This window comes from Geotrypetes seraphini, chromosome 5 (genome assembly GCF_902459505.1).
Source record: "Geotrypetes seraphini chromosome 5, aGeoSer1.1, whole genome shotgun sequence".
NCBI lineage: Eukaryota > Metazoa > Chordata > Amphibia > Gymnophiona > Dermophiidae > Geotrypetes > Geotrypetes seraphini.
Genome location: NC_047088.1, coordinates 138,622,309 through 138,640,098, shown reverse-complemented (window position 1 = coordinate 138,640,098; position 17,790 = coordinate 138,622,309). Strand labels below are relative to the sequence as shown.

The 17,790-nt window shown below is 41.0% G+C and overlaps 1 protein-coding gene across 3 annotated transcripts in view; it reads left to right on the top strand.

The window, feature by feature from the left end:
- FASTKD2 (FAST kinase domains 2) overlaps positions 1-17,790 on the top strand; it is a 226,557-nt gene that overhangs the window by 42,485 nt on the left and 166,282 nt on the right. For all 3 annotated transcript variants that reach the window (XM_033946230.1, XM_033946231.1, XM_033946229.1), the window contains one exon: positions 4,599-4,702. In XM_033946230.1, the coding sequence (XP_033802121.1) occupies positions 4,599-4,702 (104 nt within the window). The remainder of the gene's footprint in view (positions 1-4,598; positions 4,703-17,790) is intronic.

Below are 17,790 nucleotides of genomic sequence, written 5' to 3'. Positions count from 1 at the left end.
ACCTCCTGGGACAATAAACATTTCCCAAGATCCACAGTCTGCTGGCTGAGGAAATCCGTTTGTACACTGTCCATTCCTGCTACATAAGCACCAAGAGCACTAGAAGATGAGCTTCAACCCATTGAAAGAGCATGTGGGCTTCCAGGCGTTGGGGTGCACTGCTGGAGCCCCCTTGGCAAATGACATAGGTTACTGCTGCTACATTGTCCAAGAAGACTTGAACTGCCTTGTTCAATAAGGTGCTTTCGAATTTCAGAAGCGTCAGATGAATGGCCCGAAGCTAAGCAGTTGATCGACCACTTCCTCCAGGAAGGGGACCAGCATTCCTGAACCGGACATCCCTCTCAATGCGCTCCCCAGCCACAAAGGCTAGCGTCCATCATCAGAATTCTCCCTGTCGAGACACAGAAGAGAGCTCCTTTGGAAAGAGAGATGATTTAACTACCAGTCCAAATGACCATGAGCCTCCGCTGTCCAAGGTTGCTGCTGAGGCAGCAGATCCCTCTGCGGGCACCATTGGGAAAGGAGCACTTCTTAGAGTTGGCACAAGTGCGCCCTTACCCAGGGGATTACATCCATGGTTAATGCCATCGATCCCAGAATCTGCATGTACTGCCAGGCCATCGGAGCAGGAATGCTCTGAAAGTCTCAGATCTCTCTCTATGTGCCTCTGGAAGAAAGACTGTCTTTGTTCTCTAAGTAAGGGTGGGCAAGCCAACCCATTTTGCAGAGGTGGGCCACCACTACTACCATCACCTTGATGAAGGTCTGCGGGGCTGTGGCAAGACTGAATGGCAGAGGGAGGAAGCAAAGAGAGCTTAAGTACCTCCCTATGGTTCAGCATGCCATTCCTATTGCACTAGAAAAAGAGATTAGGTTCTTATTTTGACTATCTTTTCCAGTAGATAGGAATGGCACTGTATGCTGACCCCCCTCCCCCCCAATAATTTCTGATGTGCCTGTTTCTGCCTTATGCTTCATGGTCCCTCTCCATAACTAAGACTTATCTGCCAGTTGGACTATGGGTTCAGAATCAGTTTGTAAATAGAATCTCAATAGATAATTGAGCTCCACTAATATTCAAGCTGTTGTATGGTAATGTTCGTTCATTTATACATTACAGTTTCATTATTGATTGTTTATAATGTTATATGAGCAGATCAGAACCTTGGTTTCTAGGAGTTCCTTGTGTCTCCATGATAAAGGAAAAAGAATTAGAAAACTCTATTAAAACATTAGAACTACAGCATATGTCTAATCACTTACATGACCCAAATATTCTCCAAAGTATCCAAAAACTTAAATATGAATATAATACTTTAGTTTCATGCACAGCCAGACGGGATATCTTCATCTCCAATTCTGGCCATTATATGGGAGATAATCTTATGGGTCGCCCCCTTGCCAGATACCTTAAAATTAAATCCAAAAGACTACATATCACATCTATCCAAAATTCATCAGGACAATTAGTCAAAACCAGATCTTTAATTTCTTCTCAATTCGAAAATTTCTATGCTTCATTATACAAATCTGAACTTGCGGCTTCTGAATCAAATATAGACTCCTTTCTTTCCTCCTTATCTCATCCGACCATATCGGACTCTCTTAAATTGGAACTAGATTCTCCGATAACCATAACAGAAATAGAAGCTGCCATATCTTCCCTACCGACTGGGAAAGCCCCTGGTCCGGACGGTTTCACTAACGAATTTTTTAAACAATTCCGAAACATTTTAGCTCCTCATCTCCTTACATACTATGATTTCCTCCATTCCACTCCAGATAAACAATTTAATTTCACTGAAGCCACCATTGTAGTAATTCCTAAGCCTGACAGGGATGCCACTTTGGTCAAAAACTTCCGTCCTATCTCTCTCCTTAATTTAGATTACAAAATAATGGCAAAATTACTTGCACTAAGACTTACCAAAGTGATTCCACATCTTATACATAAAGATCAAACGGGGTTTATCAAACAAAGATATATAGGAGATAACTTGCGCCTCTTTCACCATATTAACACTCAGCTAAAACATTGACAGACCCAATAATAGGCCTAGCTATAGACGCTGAAAAAGCCTTTGATCGAGTGGAATGGCCTTTTCTTTTCTGTGTCCTGAAATGGTATAATTTTGGCTCATCTTTCACGAAATGGATAGAAACATATCACAGTCTCACCGCTCGTATTCTAATTAATAATTCTCTATCCAATAAATTTCCCCTTCACAGAGGCACTAGACAAGGGTGTCCTCTCTCACCACTACTGTTCAATTTAGTGTTGGAGCCTCTTCTCTCTGCTATTCGACAAAGCCCCTTAATTAACGGTATTCCCTCTTCTGATCAAAACTTCAAATTAGCAGCCTATGCTGATGATGTCTTAATTTTTCTTAGGAACCCTCAATCTTCTCTTCCTCATCTTATACATATCATCAAACAATACTCCCGATTTTCTGGATATTCTGTCAATTGGGAGAAATCAGAAATCTTTCCTCTGAACAATAACATTCTTCAATCAGATTTGGCTAACTTTCCATTCACATGGTCTAATGAAGCTGTGAAATACTTGGGGATCTTAATACACAAGGATCCGGTCATTGCTCAAGATCTTAATATATCTAAAATCAAAAATTTAGTTCTTAACACTACATCTCGGTGGTCTCCACTTTATTTGTCTTGGTGGGGTAGGATAGCATCCATCAAAATGACCCTAGCACCTCAAATTAATTACATTCTCTCTATGCTTCCTCTTTTATGCCAGAAATCATTTTTCCATTGGCTAAATAGGAAACTATCTGAATTTATATGGAACAAGAAAAAACCTCGAATTGCTCTAGCCAAGCTGAAGGCCTCTAAAATTAACGATGGTCTTAACTTCCCGGATTTCTACCATTATTATATTGCTTCATTAGCTAAATATGGAGCTTACTGGGTTAATGACTCCTTTTCTCAAGACCCTCCTACTTGGTTTGAAATGGAGTGTTTTCTATGCAAACCTCTACACATCTCCTGCTTACTAACGATATCAATACCTAGACATTTGAGAAAATATTCTCTGTTGAATTCAACGCAGCATGCTCTCCATCATTTAGATAATATAGCTGAGATCTCAGTTAGTGTTAGCCCACTCATGTCTCTTTGGAATAATCCCAAAATCCAAAACCAAGGCAAATCCCTTTCATGGAAACGGTGGCAGCGAGCAGGTATATGGTTTGCTCATCAATTGTCTACTCTCACTACGTCAATTCCTTTTGATATACTCTGCTCCACATACCTATTGCCTTCCTCTGCTTATTCACAGTGGATCTCACTCATTGAAGTGCTATCTTCTGTGAATATACGGTATGACTTCATGTCGTCCAAAAATACTATCTGCCATTGGTCTTTATGGTCTCTATCAAAAGGAAAAGCTATATCTTTTTTCTATAATATTCTGAGAGATCATTTCTTCACTTTTTCATATCAATCAATGAAACACTGGGATAATATACTCACCACTCTGCTTTCTGACATTGACTGGGAACTCTTTTGGTCTTCAACAAACCGCCCGCTTTTATCTTCTAGAGTTTCACAATCAATGTTCTTTATTATGGGGAATGCAATATGGACCCCATTCCGCATGTGGAAAGCCAACTTAAAACTAGACTCTGCTGGAATTGTTTGAAAGAGGAGGGAACTCTTGATCATATGTTTTTTCATTGTACTTTAGTCCGCTCTTTTTGGACCCAAATTTGGAATACCATACAATCTATCATTAACTGCTCAGAAGAGATTTCTATGGACATTATAATCCTTCGATCTCAACATCCCTGCTTCGCGCAATCAAAATGTCCTTCTAAACTCATCGATACCATGTTTGTGACTGCTCTCATGCACATTCTGAAAAATTGGAAATCTTTTTCGTTATTAGATTATACTTTTTGGTGGAACTCACTATGTATGTATCATAGATTTGAATCATATGCATATGAAAATAAATTCACACTCCGAATCTCCATGAATTTGAAAAGCAAGAAATCACCCTGGTCATTCTTAGATTCATATGTACGCTCCGCTTTGTAGACACTCCTGTCTTCCCTCTCTTTTCTTCACTTTTCCTCTCTCTTTCTTTTCTCTTTTTAATTTTTATTCTGTTCTCTCTCATCTTTTTCTCATACAGTCTCCACAAACAACTCCATTACTCTGAGCTTTTCTTAATACTATAGTCCTTTATAGTTAATTTTATATTTATAGACCATATATATACAAAACGTTATATTATTTTTATGTATCTGAATTGCTCCCTGTATTTTTCAAAATACTCAATAAAAATTTATTGAACAAAAAAAAAAAGGAGTTCCTTGTGTCCTCCTTCTGTCTTTCACTCAGAGCTCTTGCATGCTTTGAAACAAACTGAAGAGGATAGCAGACTTCTGGGAGAAGGAGGATGTTTCAAAAGCTGTGAGACATTTTTCTGCTCTATGATCATGAAAATAGACAGTACCCTAAAGTTCAGCATATCATTCCTATCTACTGGAAAATATAATATCAAGATAAGAACCTAATCTCTTTTTCTGTAACTTAGTTCTTATGTTTCTTGATCTTCGTGTACTTCACAGGAACGTCTGAATGAATTTGATGAAAGAACAATCTCTGTTCTGGCAAATTGCATGGAAGACCTGGATGGTAGCAAGAATGTGGATGCCCTGAGAGCTGGACTACAGTGAGAATATTATTTCTGTTGCAGTCTTTTTATTTTTAATAATAGCCTATCTATGCAGCCACTTTCCAGCCAGATGTGTTTCCACATTACATAACTGCTTTCAATTAGTGGAAGAAAATAAAGACACATGCTATTCAAGATCACAAAGTCTCAGAGTGGGAACTGAGTAGTCTATGGAAATCAGCAATTCATGGACTTTAAGGGACTAATACAGTGTTCCCCCGGTCGTTTGTGGTTGGCGGTTCGCGGTCCCTGTCATTCGCGGTATTTTCCGACCGTGAACCACCGACAAGGAGAGGGCAGCGGGAGAGGCAGGAGAGAGCAGCTGGAGCACCGGCGAGTGCAGGAAGTCACTCGCTGTATGCTCCGTCCGCCTCTTCCTGCACTAAGTCGGGCCTTATCCAATTGGGAGCTGCTTTGACATGCAGCTCCTGATTGATAAGGCCCGACTTAGTGCAGGAAGAGGCGGTCGAAGCATACAGCGAGTGATTTCCTGCACTTGCTGGTGCTCCAGCTGCCCTCTCCTGTCTCTCCCGCTGCCCTCTCCAGTCTCTCCCATGAAAAACCATATTTGCGGTTTTTCAAGATTTGCGGGGGTTCCTGCAACGGAACCTCCGCGAATATTGGGGGAGTACTGTATACTGAAGTAGGCTAGCAAAACATTTATTATGCTGATTAACAGCTGATTTTAATGAGACAAGTGAGGCATACATTTTCGCAGATACTAAAGTAATAGTAAAGGTTTTCTGCATTAATCCATCTGCAAAGCAGTTAATATGCATTTTATTGTGAGTTGCATTGGGTTCCGATGGAGGCTCCAGTTCTGTTTAAATTGGGTTGTTTTTGTTATAAGGTTATGTATGTATGGTTCCATTCCGTTTTACATGGCTAATAGATTTTCCTTAGCATTGCACAATTACAGTAGGAGATCTCATGCCCTGTTTACTTTTCCATCAGTTCAGAGCTGTAAAAGCAAGAAATTTCTCGACCATACTCTAGCATTTCAAGCAGCTTCCCACGATAGAGCATTTCGATCATTACTACTTGGAGCTTGTATCTTATAAACATTTTAGAACCCAATTGAAAACCTATCTTTTTTCAAAATACTTGGTCAAATAACTCTTCATGTCATTACTAAATTGTTTGTTTATAACCTTTTGTAAACCGCGTTGAACTTATGGTTACGCGGTTAAGAAGTATGATGTTATATTATGTTAGATCTATTTTGCATCTCAACTCAACACAGATTTCATGTAAACAGTATTGCAAGCTAGTTTGCAGAGATTAACAGTGGTGGTAATGCATATTAACTGCTCGTGGCAGCATGTAGGTTGTGTATCATTGTGTTTTCATGTTTTATATATAATAGCTTGTGTACCATAGAAATGCACACATACAGCCTTTCAATTTATGGTCTCATACCTGAACAAGATAGCTCCTTAGTAGCTCAAAAATATCACTAGAATGCTCATTGCAATCACTATACAAGTGACCTTTTCTACCTCCCGAGTTCAACCGGGAGCAGCAAAACAGAGCGGGAGCAGGGCTAAACACCCCCAGGGCGTGGGAGTGAACTCCGCCCCTCCCCCTCGCCTTTGCACCGCTGAGCCAGTTGGAAGGCTCAACGGGAATCAGACTGGCAGTTTGAACCTGCCCCACAGCCTTTACAGCTAAAGACCACTTCCACTTGTCGGGCTCGCCTCTGCCCACCCAACGATCGGTCTCCCTTCAGCCCCCGAATGTTTTAGCTCTCTAACAGCTCTTCAAGGCAGAGGAAGGAGGAAGCTTCCGCCATCCTCGTCCCCCCTTCCTCCTCCCGACACCGCTGGAGCAGGAGTGATCGGCCCTGCCTCTGCTCTTCTCTGCCTCCTTCAGCCCACCTGAGAGCTGCCGAAGCCCGTGCAAGACCGTGTAAGCACGTTTGGGCTCCCTTCTGCCTTAATCTCACCGCCCTCCCCTTCCTTGGCCTCCAGACCCACAGCTCTCTCTTGTCTAACCCTCCCAATCCGGATGCTGCCCAATGCCAAATTTTATTTTATTACTGTCTGTGCTCCTGTTTTAGTGCCAAATTTTTATTACTATCTATGCTCTTATTTAGATGCCAAATTTTATTACTGTCTATGCTTTTGTTTAGTGCCAAACTATATCACTGCCAAAAGTTTTGCCAATAGTCACTTTTCTGTTACCCCTGTTCCCCCCCCAGCACATCCTTGGGCTTCACACTAACCTTGGCTGTACAATCTTTCCGCTAACCATCTACTGCCCCAAGTCTCTCCGTGTTAGGCTCCATATTGTAAAGTGCTTAGCTGCTAATTGCGTTCACCACTAAGGCTCCTCCTCTGAACGACCCAAAAATAACAACAAACCATCTCTCTTCCCTACTCTTGACTCTTCACTCAGCCAGCCTAATTAAGTCTCCTGCTCCTTCCGTAGCTAACACTAACCTCCCCTGCTGCAGAATTCACGCACCAACCATCTTGTCCTAACCCCGCCACGAATCCATCCCTCTGGCTCCTTCTCCTCTTACTCTGCTCACCTCTCTATACTTCCCTCTGTCTTTATACCTCCCTCTCACAACCTACTCGACCCCGCAAACACCAACAATATCTGCGCTGGCCTCAGAATCCCCACACTGACACGCACCAGAAATCCCCCTTTCAAGAAAAACCCCCGAAAAGTCAACCAAGACTCACTAAAGCCATTGCCCCCTGCCAATCTTCCCAACGCTGCCTCTGACTCTCTCACCCCAGTCCTGACACTCTATTGCAATGCCAGATCCGCATGCAACAAGACCCAAATCTTGAAGGACCTTCTAGACGAGCTCGACCCTGGATTCCTGTGCATCACGGAATCATGGATCGCCAAAGACGATCTATTTACACAAAACGAACTCCTCCCCCACGGTTATAAAGGCCTCTTCTCCCCCAGATCCAATCGAAAAGGAGGCGGACTGGCACTCCTCTATAAATCTTTCTTTGACGTCCAGCTCCTCGAGAAGGGCACTCATGCCTCTCTAGAATATATGCTTGCCTCTGTCAATGATGAACTCCGCACTCACCCATTGGGCATCTTGTTACTATACCACCCACCTACCCCTTGGATCAACTCCTCCAATCTCGTCTTTGAGGCCATAACAAACGCCTTCTTTAAATTTCAAAGACTACTGATCGTTGGTGATATCAATCTCCACCTTGACGATACCAACAGCAAGGACACGATTGAATTTAACAACTTCCTTATCTCTCTCGGTTTCCCCTCACCTACCTCTTCTCCAACCCACGAAAAGGGGCACACATTAGACTTCACCACTTTCCTTGATCTTACCGCCTTCAAAACTTCAACCGACGACACTCGTTGGGAACAAGTTCCTTGGTCTAACCACTTCTTAGGGGCTACCTGTCTCCCCATTTTCATGTCACACCTCGAATCCCCATCCCACTCCTCCCATTCCATAACCTTCCGCAAAAAAACTTCGACCAACCTATTCTGGTCCAAATTCCTCAACCAACTCTCCTCCAATCCTAAGCCCACAGACTCCGAATCCTACTGGCGCAACTGGATCTCCCTCTCCGAATCCATCTACCACTCCCTTGCTCCAATATCCACTAAAACCATCTCCTACCCCCGAAAGGCCCCCTGGTACCTACCGCTTCACAGAGAACTGAAACAGAAATGTCGCACTTTGGAGCGCAAATGGAAAAAGTCCAAATCCCCTTCAAATAGACAGACCTGGAGGGTCTATATTAAACTTTACAATTCAACACTAAAAAAAGCCAGGAAGAACTTCTTTGGAGAAATTATCTCCAGATCCAACAACCAGATCAGTGCGCTGTTCAACATTTGGCGCTCCTTAACTACAAAAAAGGACCCATCCTTGCTCCCCTTGTCTCTATCAGCCGATGCCTTAGCAAAATTCTTCAATGAAAAGGTTACCACCCTAAGATGCTCCTTCCCGCCTATAGTCTCCTACAACTCTCTGGCCTCTACTGACCTTAACCCTACCCTACCTGGCTCCAATCCCATTCCAGCTGACAGATCCTGGACCGTCTTTGAGCTTGTTTCCAAATCACAAGTCTCCAAACTCTGCCTCAAACTAAAAACTTGCAAGTGTATCTTGGATCCTTTCCCCTCCTACCTATTCGAGAATATCTCTACACAGGCCATCGCTTCCCTCACCAAACTTATAAACTCTGCCCTAACATTGGGCCTTTTCTCCTCTGAAATGGGACATATTGCACTGACCCCTCTATTGAAAAAGACCGACCTTGACCCCTCCATACCATCCAATTACCGTCCAATAGCAAATATCCCTCTCCTAACCAAGATGTTAGAATCTATCATATTCACTCAACTCTCATCCTACCTAGAAAGATTCTCTATTCTCCTACCCTACCAATTTGGCTTCAGACCCAACTTCAGCACCGAATCCCAATTGGCCTCACTTATCTCTAAGATGCAACAACTCCATTCTCGCAACAAATTTGCTGTTCTTCTACAATTCGACCTCTCCGCAGCTTTCGACGTCATCTATCACGATATCCTAATCTTCCAACTTTCCGAAATAGGCATAAGCTCCACAGTCCTAAATTGGTTCTCGAAATTCCTATGCTTCCGCTCCTACACCGTTAACGCAAACGGTACCTCATCTTCCCCCTGGAAGCCGATATGTGGAGTCCTGCAAGGCTCACCCCTCTCTCCTATCCTCTTCAACATCTACATGTCCTCTCTGAAACACCTCCATCTATCTCCCCTAGAAACTCTCTACACCTATGCAGACGACATCCTCATCCTCCTCGAGACCGATTTGAACCTCGCTGAGAACATATCCACATGCACAATGAACCTCCAATCCTGGGCCCAAGCTGTACAAATGAAGCTGAATGAGTCCAAAACAAAACTACTTTGGCTCGGCCCAATATTAGATCATTTACCCACCTCCATCCCACTATTTTCCAGCCCCACTCTTCAGCTTGAGTTCTCAGGCAAAGTCCTGGGCATCATCATAGACTCCTCTCTCTCCTTCAATGACCACCTCAACTCCTTGGTAAAAAAAATGCTTCTTTAGCCTTCATATGCTGAGGAAAGCGAGATCCTGCTTTCATCATTCTCACTTCGCCGTCCTTGTTCAATCCACCATCCTCTCTAGACTGGATTATTGCAACTCCATCTATATAAGCCTAACTAAGAAAAACCTGCTTAGACTCCAGTTAATTCAAAATGCCGCGGCCAAGCTTATTTTCGCAAAATGCAAGTTTGACCACGTCTCCCCACTCCTGCCCAAGTTTCACTGGCTTCTAGTACACTCCAGAGTCCTCTTTAAATGTGCCTGCTTAGCCTTCAAGATCCTACATGGCATCCTTCCTCCCGTTATCCCACTCTTTTGGAACTCCTCAAACCCTAACTCCATCAGACCCTCCCAAAAACTGAAACTATCATTCCCCTCTACAAAAGGTATATCCCGCGCAGGAAAACTAGGAACATCCCTCCCCTTTAGAATCACAGAACTCTGGAACAACCTCACATCCCCGCTCAGAAATTCAAGCTCCCTCCAATTCTTCCACAAACACCTGAAAACTTGGCTCTTTTCAAAAACCTAACACCTCCCGCTCTCTAGTACCCTTGTCCCTCTCTTTCTTCTTAGTTCCTTTCTTATAACCCCTCATTGTAGTTCCTTTCTATTCTAACTGTAAATCGTGCCGAGCTTCTACGTTCACGGAGATGGCGCGGTATACAAACCTAAGGTTTAGTTTAGTTTAGTTGTTTGAATAAAAATCATCTAAAATTTAAGGGTAATCAATTTCACCTTCAAAGCATGGGGTATTGTGGTAACAGCTACAATACACTGCAAACAGAACTTATTCAGTTAAAGTGAAAACATCTGTCTCAAATATTTTTCAACTTCTGAGTGGAGTTCCACAAGGTTCTGCACTTTTGCCAGTACTATTTAATATTTTTGTAGCTCCATTAATCATATAATCCAGGTATTAGGATTTCAAGTGTATTGTTATGCAAATGACATACTTTTTGTAGCTAAAATAGATCCAATTCAACTTGATCTAATGCCAATTAAGAAAGGCCTTATAACAGTGTCAATGGCTTACAAATTATAAATTAGTTCTCAATATTGAGAAATGCACCTCTTGTTGGCTAAAGATAGATATAACTTTATTGTACAGACTTTTAAATATCTTGGAGTACCGGTAATTGTTGATTATCAAGTAAACTTTAAAAATCAAAGTTTCAGCATTAGTAAAAGCTGATTTTTATTCTTTGAGAACATTATGGGCAGTTAGAGGGTTTTTTCAAGAACAGAATTTGCATATTCTTATTAATACATTGGTAATTTCTAAATTGGATTATTGCATATAGGTCTCTCTAAGAATAGTCTTAAAAGGTTACAAACAATTCAAAACACTGCTATTAAACTATTGGGTTACAAAAATAAATTTGATAAAGTAACAATTCCACTTTATTTGCAATTTCATTGGTTGCCAGTTTGTTTAATAGAATCTAATTTAAAGCTTTGATTCTTACACATAGAGCGTTTTTTCTTTAGCAACCTAATTATTTACATACTTTGACAATCCCTTATATGCCTACTAGAACTCTCAGATCACTTCAAGATAATAGATTGGTTCTTCCTCCAGCAAGTGGGACAAGATGGAAGTCAACTAGAAATAAAGCATTTTATTTCATAGCTCCACAATTGTAGAACCATTTACCACGAGAATTGAGGCTCAAGACAGAAGAAGGTAAATAAAACTATGTTGAAAACTTTCTATTTTCAAGAAGCATTTGGGAAAGATTCTGTTTTATCATACATAGTTCATATTTATTAGTGGAAGAGGGTCTTTTAGTTTGTGAGTAGGGATGGAGGAGTAATAGACACTGATCAAATTTCAGAGGGCTGTGTTCGTGAGGAGCTAGCTAAAATAAAGGTAGACAAAATGATGGGGCCGGATGGTGTACATCCGAGGGTGCTGAAGGAACTTAGGGAAGTTCTTGTAGCTCCTCTCACTGACCTTTTCAACGAGTCTCGAGTCAGGAGTGGTACTGGAGGACTGGAGAAAGGCGGATGTGGTCCCTCTACACAAAAGTGGAAGTAAGGAAGAAGTAGGGAATTACAGGTCGGTAAGTCTGACTTCTGTGGTAACCAAATTAATGGAAACACTTTTAAAACAGAGAATGGTCAAGTTTCTGGAATCCTGTGGATTACAGGACCGGAGGCAACATGGATTCACTAGAGGTAGGTCTTGTCAGACAAATCTGATCAATTTCTTTGACTGGGTGACCAGAGAATTGAATAGAGGATGTGTGCCAGATGTGGTGTATTTAGATTTTAGCAAAGCCTTTCACAGTGTTCCACAAGACGTCTAATAAATAAACTGAGTGCCCTTGGGATGGGTCCCAAAATGACAGTTTGGGTCAAGGACTGGTTGAGTGGAAGGTGACAGAAGGTAGTGATCAATGGAGATAACTCTGAGGAAAGTGGTGTGCCTCAAGGTTCTGTTCTTGGACCTGTTCTTTTTAACATTTTTATAACCGATATTGCTGAAGGGTTGTCGGGTAAGATTTGCCTCTTTGCGGATGATACCGAAATCTGCAATAGAAGAGAGGGACTTGGGTGTGATTGTATGTGATGATCTTAAGGTGGCCAAACAGGTTGAAAAGGTGACAGCGAAAGCTAGAAGGATGCTAGGTTGCATAGGCAGAGGTATGGCCAGTAGAAAAAAGGAGTTAATGATGCCCCTGTATAAGACTTTGGTGAGACCTCATTTAGAATATTGTGTACAATTCTGAAGGCTGCACCTTCAAAAAGATATAAAAAGGATGGAGTCGGTCCAGAGGAAGGCTACTAAAATGGTATGTGGTCTTCATCATAAGGCGTATGGGGACAGACTTAAAAATCTCAATCTGTATACTTTGGAGGAAAGGTGGGAGAGGGGAGATGTGATAGATACGTTTAAAAACCTTTGTAATGTAAATGCACGAGTCGAGGCTCTTTCATTTGAAAGGAAACTGCAATGAGAGGGCATAGGATGAAGTTAAGAGGTGATAGGCTCTGGAGTAATCTAAGGAAATACTTTATTACCAAAAGGGTGGTAGATGCATGGAACAGTCTCCCAGAAGAGGTGGTGGAGACAGAGACTGTGTCTGAATTCAAAAGGGCACATGGGATCTCTTGGAGAGAGAAAGAGATAATGGTTACTGCAGATGGGCAGACTAGATGGGACATTTGGCCTTTATCTGCCATCATGTTTCTGTTTCTAATTGCTGCCCTGCTCTCTTCTCCCCTTGCCTCTCTGCCCTATTCAGCCCTGCTGCCCTGCTCTCTTCGGCCATTCCTATCTGCCCTGCTCTCTTCGGCCATGCCCTCTGCGAGCCCGTGTTTTTAACTTGCGGGTTAAAAGCGGGGCTGCAGTTCTTGCCACCAGCCCCAGCTGATCTCCTTCACGTCCTATACTTAGTTATAGCCTCCTCGATCTCCCCTTCCTCCCCCTCCCATGCTTGTGCTGAGAGCCAAAGCATGTGCGGACCATCTACAAGAAAATAAGATGGTCCGCGCATGCGTCCCAATCACTCTGCAGTGATCCGTTCAATGACTGTGTGGGCATGCCTCCGATTGCATTAATTTGCATGAGGAGGCTTGCTGAATCGATCGCCCAAGAAGACTCGTAAACGGATCGGCAAAGGTAGGCTTCGTGAATCTAGCCCATAGCTCAGTTATTAGTCTTTATCCGGATGGTTTTTGAAGCCTTCATTGTTAAAGAACTACTTGGAATGATTTCTTTAAAAGGGAGAACTACTGATCAGGAAATATTCTGTTCTTTCCATTCTTTTGTGACAAAGTATAATCCTCCAATGCATAGACTTGTTTCCATCACTACTTTTTTTTTTTTTCCCCAATATATTTTTATTGAGAATGGCAAATGGCCCAGCAAGAAATCCCAATCAGCAAAATGACAATACAGAAAGAACAAGTTGTGCCGCCAGCCGTTTTGCACATCTCTGGACGGACACATGGTTACTCATTTCCACAAGCCTCCAAATAATAGTCAGAATGGTCCAAGGCTTAAATTCAGCAATATCTTTATTTCTCTTGCCAAAAAAAACCAGAACTTGACCACATACAGTGCTATGGAGAAAGAGGGAAGCCTTGGGGCACCCCTAACGGGTTTTTCCATGGGTTGGAGTAGTTTCCATTGCTGGTTACTCAGTAGGATCTATTTGTTAGGAATTCTTGGAACCATTTCATTACCTTTCCTGAGATTCCTATTGCATCAAGGCATAGTAGCATGATTTCGTGGTCTACTAGGTCTAAGTGTATCAAGCTTTTATAAAAGGCATGAAAATAAGTATTTGGGCCATAAACTATAAGTAATCTAAATGTAGTGTTGTGCACTGTGATTTGAGTCAAAAGGTACCTACCCTGAAGGTCCCACTGGATAGCAGAAAGTACATTGCAATCCCTTGCGAACCAGTAATGTGACACCTGCCTTCTTGTTGGGAGAAGAGGCATACAACACGTCACCCACCCAACCTCTAGTCAACTTCTTATGTTCTTTATCTATAAGCCTCATTTCTTGCAAACAAGCCAAATCTGCCTTATTATGTTTTAATTGAGAGAGTATCTTTGTTTGCTTGACTGACGAAGTAATGCCAGAAACATTCCAGAATATTATTTGGAGTGGCCTAGCCCCCAAAGATGTAGAAAGTTAAAGGCAAGAATGGTAATAAGATAATCATAAACCCCCGGGTGCCAAGCCTCACCCCAGGACAATCATTGAGCAGCCAGGTTTGCTCATGGGTGGGTAAAATGAATATGACAAATGGCACATGACGTAAAAGGTTCCAAAATATTATTTTTTATTAATTATTCATATTAATTCTCAAAAGGTTATTACGTCACTGGGAGGTCTTTACAGATGCCAAACGCTGGCCTTCTTGACAAAGATCTCAACTCGATAATTCGTTGCTCAGTATGTACCTTTTGTCCTGCATGACATCATTACTTGTCAACCAATCAATTAACAGAGGCTGTCCTTAAATTTGGACAAAGAACTTCCTTTTAACATGGAATAAAAGTTTCAGAAATCATATTTTTTGTTTACATTCATCTTTGAATATACATTATTACATTTTACTACATATCCAATATTCTTTTTATCACTCTCAAAACTTATTTCAGACAGTTCGTTTATGTAAAAGGCAACCTGCTGAAAAGTTATTGGCCCTGTTAACACCATAGAAAGGAGGAGATATATTCCCCCTACCTTCTCTGAACTTTACAAGAACTGACAGTTTCAAATTTCACACAAATACAGAAACCCCAGATGTTGCCTCCCAGACTCCCTTTAAGTTTCTTTAGGTTGCAAATATATAAAATATGTTTTTTCAAAACCCACTCTCATGTTTAGTATACCTTCACACATCATTCCTTCATTTGGGGCCCCTTTCACACATCCAACACACCTAATACATATTATACTCCATTTTGGGATACGTAATTTAATATGCTCTTCCTAACCAGCCTAAGCACATCTGGTATCAATTAGACCCACGAGGCTTAAGGCGGGAAGCTGAACAAAGAACAGACAGAGAGGACAAAGAACAGCAGAGAACCAAGATGGAGTTCTCAATATCTCTATGTATATACCTGATGTCCTTTATGATCTGTTTTAATAGCAAAATACATAAAAAGAATATTATTATGCTTTTCCTTAATATTAATCTATAGTATGTTTTTCTGGCCTTGGCTACATCCATATTCAGATTTTTATTCACCAACGTTTCGTACGCTTCTATTGGGCATAGCCTTAACTAACACATATGCTTGTATCTAACTAAAGTTACCCAGAACCATACGAAAAGCAGGCGTTTTTGTAGGAAAGCTCCACAAACACATCTTATTCATTATCCATTCCATACCGCCCTTTAAAGTCCACGAGTGCCATTGTTCAATCCCCTCTTGAATATTACGTAAGTTTACGCAAGTGATATTCACACCTGGGGCGCTCGTGGTCTTTCCTCTGGCTCTCGGGGGTTTCTTTGGGTACTGCCCTTCTTATGGATCAGTGTGTGTCTGTGCAAGTATATTCTCTTAATGCCAATTAGATAGGACTGACTGCACAAAAACCAGAAAATATACTACCTAGGCCTTTAAAGGAAGGTGCCTAGAAGATCTTACCCACAGTATGCTTGATTTCTTGGGTGAGAAAGCAAGCAAATCCCATCCACTGTCCTAGATAAAACCCTTCAAGTAATTTATGTAAGTTGCTGGCTAAGCTACACCATACAGGAATTTACCATTCCAGTGGCAGGTATATAGGCAGTGTCTGTTCTAGTCCAGGTGCAATAACCCTAGAGCAGAGACTAAACTTGCGTCTGTTCTTTTATTCATAGAGGTATCAATGAAACTTTAGTACTTTTTGAGGTATAAAGGTCAGAAAATGTAAAGAAAGTATAGCTAAGAGAAAGATAGAACCTTAGATATATATTAAACATATCTAAATCCTTAGATTTCCCTAAAATAAGAAAACCTCAGTATTACCTAACTTAGAATTGGTCCCTATGCTCAGAAGAGTTTGGCATAGTAACCTAGAATTAAATCAGTAAGGTATAAAATAATGCAGAGTGCTAAGAAACCCAAATATGTGCCTATTATGTAAATTTAACTCCTGTGCAGATGATGCACTCAGTGAGTACCTACAAGATATGATTTTTCTTTTTTCTGTGTGTGGTGTAAGAACTCATTTCTTAAATCTAAATTTAAAAGCATTAAAATAACTGGTGATGTCAGCAGTTAAACCCAATAAGAGACACTGTTGCAATGTGTGACAGCTTAAAACCTGTCACCATACATAGAATACAGCAATATAAACTAAAACTAAAATTTTAAATACAGGATAGACAAAATATTTTCTGAGAACAATGCATGAGAACAATGATAAAGAAAATACAATAGCTAACACGATGTCATAATGAGCCTATTGGATTATGCAAAAGCATAATTAAGGTTCAGAAACCTAATTCAAATGAAGTGATTTAAAGTAAAGTGATTTAAAGATAAAGTCTATTTTTTTCAAAATTAGAGTCCAAAATGTCTTTGCAAATATTTTCGCAACTTGTAAGGTCAGAGTCTCTGAATTAATTTCAGTGAAACTGAATAATAACTTTAGAAATTCGTGCTGCAGCGTTTTAAAGGAAATCTTGTCTGTTATATGCCAGGGAAAATTCAAAGCTCGTCCTCTCTGTGACTACGGAACTGCTACTGGATGCTGGAAGTGAATGGGTGCCTTCTTTCTTTCCTTTGTCCAAGGGAGTAAAAAGCATGCCGTCTGTAAAAAGAATGTACTGCTACTGCTGGAAAATAAGCACATAATTAGTGGGGGACAAAGAAAAGGTGAAATTCCCGCCGAAAACTCAGACTTGGATTTTCTATGCTCTTCACAGCTCTAATGGTGGATTGTGGTACTGGCGGTTAGTATAGGCATTGCAAGGAAAGCACATGTTCATTAAGAGAAGAACAAAGGAAAACGTGGTGCCTCCCTCTGCAGACAGGATTGACCAGTATTCTGTCAAGACTGTGACCTGTATTTGCTGGGAGAAAAAAGCAAAGATTCAATAAACTTTTTACAGGGTCCTGTGACACCAAGTATGGCCACAGGAAAATTTAAAATGCATACCCACTATCTACGGGACACAATCAAACTTTCTGCTAGCACAAACAAATTATTCTCAATCCATTTTCGGTATCAGGTTCCTATCCCAAAGAGCTTACTTGTAAAAATTAAGCAAAAACTCAGCTCTGAATCCACCCACTTACATAAATGTCTATTATAATTGTTTATTACCTTTATCAATGTTATCAAGCCCTTTGTTTATCATATATTTCAATTTTCAGAAAAATATGAGTACTTAACCTCTATCTTTGTTAGTGTTTTTATTTTAAACTTCCCAGTTTAATTTTAAAGTATATTAAAATTGATTACTCCCTAATCATACATTCAGGGCAATACACAATTTTAAATTGCTTTATAAGCCATACAGGGGAACAGAAATTCATATTCAGAACTAATTTGAAACAC